General features: G+C 50.5%; 1 protein-coding gene across 1 annotated transcript; it reads left to right on the top strand.

The window, feature by feature from the left end:
* The first annotated feature begins 570 nt into the window (after nt 1–570).
* Nucleotides 571–3569, top strand: HTR5A (5-hydroxytryptamine receptor 5A). The gene is made up of 2 exons (XM_027648505.1): nt 571–1495; nt 2450–3569. The coding sequence occupies exons 1-2, from the start codon at nt 758–760 to the stop codon at nt 2777–2779; spliced, it is 1068 nt and encodes a 355-aa protein (XP_027504306.1). The 5' UTR covers nt 571–757; the 3' UTR covers nt 2780–3569.
* Nucleotides 3570–6032: the final 2463 nt, after the last annotated feature.

Below are 6032 nucleotides of genomic sequence, written 5' to 3'. Positions count from 1 at the left end.
ATTTCACGAGGATGCTAACTTTCTGCGGCTGGTATACGGCATACGCCCCCAGGGGGAGAGAAGACACCCCGAGACAAAGCCGGGGCTGATTCCCGCACGGCGCGGGCAGCGGGGAGCGGGCGGGCAGGGGATGCGCAGCAGGCAGGGCAGGGACAGCGGGAAGCGGGCTGGGGAAGGGGCAGAGGCGGCGGGAAGCGGGCAGGGACAGCCGGCTGGGGCAGCGGCCGGCTCTGCCTCCCCGCTCGGCCCGGTGCCGGTCCCGACCCGCGCACGGACATGACTAAGCAGGACCTCGCCCGGCGCGGCCGCTCCGCTCCCCGGCCGCGCCGCCCGCCCCGCACCCGCGCACGGCGGGGAACTCACCTGCCCGCCCCGGCCCCGCCAGCCCGCCGCTCCTCCGCAGGGGCCGCCGCTCCTCCGCCCCGCTCCGGCCGCTCCGCCGCCGCCAGCGCCGCCCCGCTCCGCTCCCGCTGCTCCAGCCCCGCTCCAGCCGCGCACCCCCCGCGCCCGCGGAGCCGCCGCCTCCCGCCGCCGGGGCGGGCCGGGGGCTGCCGTCAGCTGCGGCTGACGCAGGGCTGTTCCTGCCGGGGATGAAGCCCCCGGCGCCGAGCCGCCGGGAGTCCCCGCACCCGGCGACACTCGGGGCGGCCGGGGACCCCCCGCGCCCGCGGTAGGGCGGCGCTTCCCCCCTCCGCCCCCCCAGTTCCCAGCGCGCTCCCGCCGCCACCGCGCCCGGAGGAGCCCGGAGCAGCCCGGCATGGAACGCCCGCTCAACCTCAGCTGCTTCGCCGATGCGACGCCGGACACCGGCAACAGGAGCGGGTCCCCTGCCGGCCCCGAGAGCGGCCAGGCCCATCTCTCCGTCTTCAGCGTGTTGGTCCTCACCCTGTTGGCCATGCTGGTGGTGGCCACGTTCCTCTGGAACGGGCTGGTCCTGGCCACCATCCTCCGCGTGCGCAGTTTCCACCGGGTGCCCCACAACCTGGTGGCCTCCATGGCCATCTCCGACGTGATGGTGGCAGCGCTCGTCATGCCCCTCAGCCTGGTGCACGAGTTGTCTGGGCGGCGGTGGCGACTGGGCCGGTCACTCTGCCAGGTGTGGGTCTCCTTCGATGTGCTGTGCTGCACCGCCAGCATCTGGAATGTCACGGCCATCGCACTCGACCGCTACTGGTCCATCACCCGCCACCTGGAGTACACGCTCCGCACCCGGCGCCGCATCTCCAACATCATGATTGCCCTCACCTGGGCACTCTCTGCCTTCATCTCTTTGGCCCCACTGCTCTTTGGCTGGGGAGAGACTTACTCAGAGGACAGTGAAGAGTGCCAAGTCAGCCAGGAACCTTCCTACACCATCTTCTCCACCTTTGGGGCCTTCTACCTACCCCTGTGCGTGGTGCTCTTTGTGTACTGGAAGATCTACAAGGCTGCCAAGTTTCGATTTGGATCTCGGAAAAGTAACTCCATCACCCCCATTACACCAGAAGCCCTGGAGGTAGGTCAGCTTGGTTGCATTTTGCTCAGGTGAAGCGCTGGCAGCAGCCAAGCCCTTACAGAAGTGGGGAAAACTTAGAGCTCAAGTGTGCAAGCAAACAGCATCCCATAAAAGCCCTCTGAATCCCGGAGGCTTCCAAGGGAAAGCTGACTGCAAAGCTTGCAAGCCCTGTCTTTTGGCTCCTTCTGAGCCCCCAGCTGAGAGCACACAAAGTGTAGCTAAAGCAACTTTGGGCCAGATTGTGAATCTGAGGTCCACGTGGGTGAGTGGTGACTCACAGATGTCCCCCCGTGGAATGCTGAATCAGTGCTTGCCAGCATGAGTAAGGGGTCACCGTCCTTCCCATGGGGAGATGAGGGGAGGGTGTATGGATGGGGTCCTGTCTCCACAGGGGATGATAACCAGGCAACTGGCTGTGGTTTTGGGTTGACTGTGAATTTACTCAGACAGAAGACACACGTGCAGAATGTCCTTGTGAATCCTTCCTAATCGTGGCTGCATCGTGTCAGTTCATCCCAGGCACAGTGACTGTGCGCTGTAAAGATTTCTTGCAGGGACGAAGCAAATGTGTCCTCATTTTCTTGCCTCTCCTACCGAGGACTCAAACTCAGTGAGTTCAGAGAAAGCGAGGAGACTTTTGTGCATGGCATGTGGGTGTGTGCCTGTTCTGCTGATCAGATTCTAAGTGGGGAAATAATGTTATTTCTATCCTGTGTGAGCAATCCCAAGTCCCCATAGATCACTACTCTTTCTGGTTTCAAGCCTCACTTAAAATAGTCTCCATTACCCAGAAGAGGGTCATACAGCCACTCTCTCCTCAATTAGAGTGTGATGTAGATGACCTGTGTTTCCCTGGGAGCCCTGGCCACTGTTTGCATTGTTTGGCTCTGTACCTGCTCTGTGGGATCAGCTGCCTGAGGTACACATGGTGCAACTTGTGTTTGTGTTTGGCAGGTAAAAGAAGCTGCCCAGCAGCCGCAGATGGTCTTCACTGTCCGTCATGCCACTGTTACGTTCCAGACGGACGGAGACACATGGAGAGAGCAGAAGGAAAAGAAAGCTGCCCTCATGGTGGGCATCCTTATCGGGGTCTTCGTGCTCTGCTGGATCCCCTTCTTCATCACAGAGCTCATCAACCCACTCTGCTCGTGTGATATCCCACCCATTTGGAAGAGCATTTTTCTATGGCTGGGCTATTCAAATTCCTTTTTTAATCCACTCATCTACACTGCTTTCAATAAAAACTACAACAATGCCTTCAGGAACCTATTCTTTAGACAGTAGTGATCAGAAAAAGCTTTCCTGCTGCCCCAGGAAGCTGATTTCAAATGTTGATGATTCCTGACAAATTCCTGAGGAAGTTCAAAGCCACAGATACTGAGGTGATGCTAAAAATGCATCCCCAGGGGTTGTACGTCCCAGCAACAGTCCCATTTTCTAGTCAGGCCCTCCATCCCAGCCTCTAAGTTAGTTGCTATTTCTCCTGCAAGCAGCATGTAAGGGTTTTTCCGTCCAGCAGCATGGCATCCTTACTCCAGTGCCCCGCTCTGTTCCTCCCACCTCCCCAGTGACACACTTGTTTGGTGGCAGCAGTGGTGCAGAGGAATCCATTGGCAAAGAGTCAGAACCGAAATGTTGTTTTGGCCCCTGCTGGTCACTCACAGCATTAATCAGCTTTGCCCCATGTGCAAAGATATCTGGACCCTTTAATGTCAGGAGGTTTTGTGATTACATATAAAGCTACATTTTTTAGGACTTGGCTGAAAACATAGTTCATGTTGTTTTTCACCCATAAAGACTGATAAGTGCTTGTATTTGGGGAATAAAACCCTTGGTAAGGGTTAAGGGTACCAAGTTTCTTCTCACATACTTTATGAACAACAAATTGTGCTATTTGCTGTTGGATTCTATGTAGTAAGTTTTTTTAAAAAAATACTTATTGTGAAATCTTAATGCATGGTGTACTCTGGGATGAGAGAGAATGCATGGGAAACTCACCTCTCGTTCCCCAACTGCTGTGTGTAAGCATCTGTCTCAGACCTTTACGTTCAGAAATACCAGCTGTAAATGTTAATCCTTGTGTCCGTGTTTCCCATTCTAAATGATAAATGTATTTTGAGCAGCTGTGGGCAGGTTTCCTGTAGTTTCAGGGTATACAAGTAGTGTATTTCGAGTTGCCTGTCAGTGAGGAACTAGGAACTATGTTTTACTATTTCTGGCTGCAATCCAGGTCTTCTTGAAACTTTGTTTCCATGAGCACTGGGTTTCAGGCAAAGGGCAGTTAATGACTGATGATGTTTCTTTCTGGAAGCATAACCAAACTATGGGGGTTCTCTTCTGCAAGGACCAAACTTGAATATTGTTTTGCCCACCTGTCCTTCTCTTTCTGCCTCCTCCCAAGGCTCCATCCCGCATGGTTGTTATTCCTCTGTTGCCTTCCTGCCTTTCCACATTGCCAACATAATTACAGTAGTTGGCATTTCAGTCCTAGAATTAGAGTTGCACACTTTACGCTGCACCACTGGAAGACTGACAGGCCTGCAGATAGAGAAAAGCATTAGTTTTAACTGTGGATTCTTATGGAACAGCCACTGAAATCAGACTCAAACTGAAATGGTGGAGAAAAAGAGAAGATGGAAATCAGAACGGCATGATTTCATGTCAGATATCTCAAGAAGAAGAGATAAAAGGGAAAAATGTCAATAAATCATGGGAAAGCTCCCTGGGGGTGGTAGTATTAGCTTCTATCTTTAGCAGACCGCGAGACATCAAATGTTAAAATTGCCACTGGTCCTTTAAACCAGCAAAAAATCCTGGCACAGTTGGGGATAAAAGCCCTTTTTCTTTTCCTGTCTCAGGGCAGGTGAAAATGGAAGCAGAGCTCAAGGTGCTATTAAGTGTTGCAGCTCTTTCAGGACCAGTTAGACAAACATCCATCAGCACTGACACGGATGTAGCTGATCCTGCCTTGCAGTAAGAAGAGAAATAGGATGGCCCTTGAGGTCTTTTTCAACACTATTTTATAAGAGTCTGTTAGAAATATTAGGTAAAACCCTGCCCTCATTGAAAGCAGTGGACAAATTTTTGTTGATTTCAAGAGAATCAGAGTTTTATCTAGCGTGCCTTGTCTTGTAAAAGCATAGTTTTAATGTTAATTAATTCAAAGAGAAGATGGGTTGGATGGGAATAATCTTCTGGCTCCCCTGAAAGGGACTCTGACCTGCACTAACCATGGGCCGATCTCTCTACAGCTGGTAAAGAGCATTTTCTTTCTTTCCAACATATTTTAAATTATTATTAGTGACAATTCTGATGTATCAATAAGTGTAATAAACTCTTGAGCTGCCTTTTTTTTACCGAGGATATAAAAAGTGTGCTGCTTTCTCTGGACAGTCCATCCCCAATACTGAGTTGTTCTTTTGGGGAATTACAACTTTTGTTGTGCCAAGGGTTGTTTAGCCACAAATGATTTGGAAAAAATGCTTCCTTGTCCAAGCCAGAATTTCAGCTAAGCTTGGTGGTGCCTAAAAGTAGGAGACTACTTCTTAGGCCACCACAGTGACACTTTAAACTCTTCAAAGCATGGATTACCTGGGACCTTAGTTGCTGGGTGGAAACTCCCTTTCATTACGCCCCGTGTTTATTCATGCTGTGCTTAAACAGTGACAGGGAGACAGGAGATAGTTTTAAAATGGCACTAGATAATTCTAATTTGTCTGTAGTCGTGGGTAGCCCACCATCCTGATGTAAATTAAATTCGCTTTTATTTGACAGCCCAGATCCCATCAATCTTGTATCTATTTATAATCCCTCTTCTGCAAAAAACAGCTTTCAGTTGGTTGTAAGTTTGTTCTTTTGAATCTCAACATAATTAACAGCTTTGTTATGGGCCAATTCCTACAGGTTGTAGACCTAAGACCATAAGCTTTTCTTCTAAATACCATTCCATGTGACCATGTGGGGAAACTATCAGTATTCTGGAGATTGTACTGCAGGATTATACTGAAACGTGCCACGATGGTCTGAGCACACTGAAGGGGCACAAAGAGACCTTGACATCTGATCCTGGCTCCTAGGCTTTTTATAAACCTCTCATTATTCAAACACAGATGCTGAGTGGGGTCCCAGAGACCCAAATCTTGTTTGAAGACATATGCAACCACAGCTTCAAAGGAGGCATCTTGTACCTTCTTGTTCCCATTTATACACAGAATCAGTGGTGTGAAGAGATCTGCCTCACTGAGGCTTTGTGAGGATTAATTACTAAATGTTTATCATGTACAAGGAAGGTGGAACACTCTGGTTTGAATACCGAGCAGCATTATAAATTGAGCTTCTATTTAATTCTGAAGAAGAACATTATTAACCATTATTATTGAGTTTTGTATGAGATTTAATGGATATATAATACTTCCAGAATAGATTTAACTAACCTGCTCCCACTTACAATTAATTTATTTTCCTCTCAGTGCTCTGACAGTTCAATGAACATCTGTATGGGAGCTCAATAGTGAGGGCAGCGTGTGCTGAATGCTGG

This window comes from Corapipo altera, unplaced genomic scaffold (assembly GCF_003945725.1).
Source record: "Corapipo altera isolate COAL_440 unplaced genomic scaffold, ASM394572v1 47, whole genome shotgun sequence".
Classification (NCBI taxonomy): domain Eukaryota; kingdom Metazoa; phylum Chordata; class Aves; order Passeriformes; family Pipridae; genus Corapipo; species Corapipo altera.
This window is presented reverse-complemented; position numbering and strand designations above follow the sequence as displayed.

Excerpts from the sequence above, each read along its gene's own strand:
- HTR5A (XM_027648505.1), top strand. The coding sequence starts at position 758 with ATGGAACGCCCGCTCAACCTCAGCTGCTTCGCCGATGCGACGCCGGAC. Across the intron at positions 1,496-2,449 it reads TTACACCAGAAGCCCTGGAG|GTAAAAGAAGCTGCCCAGCA; the intron begins GTAGGTCAGCTT and ends TGTGTTTGGCAG.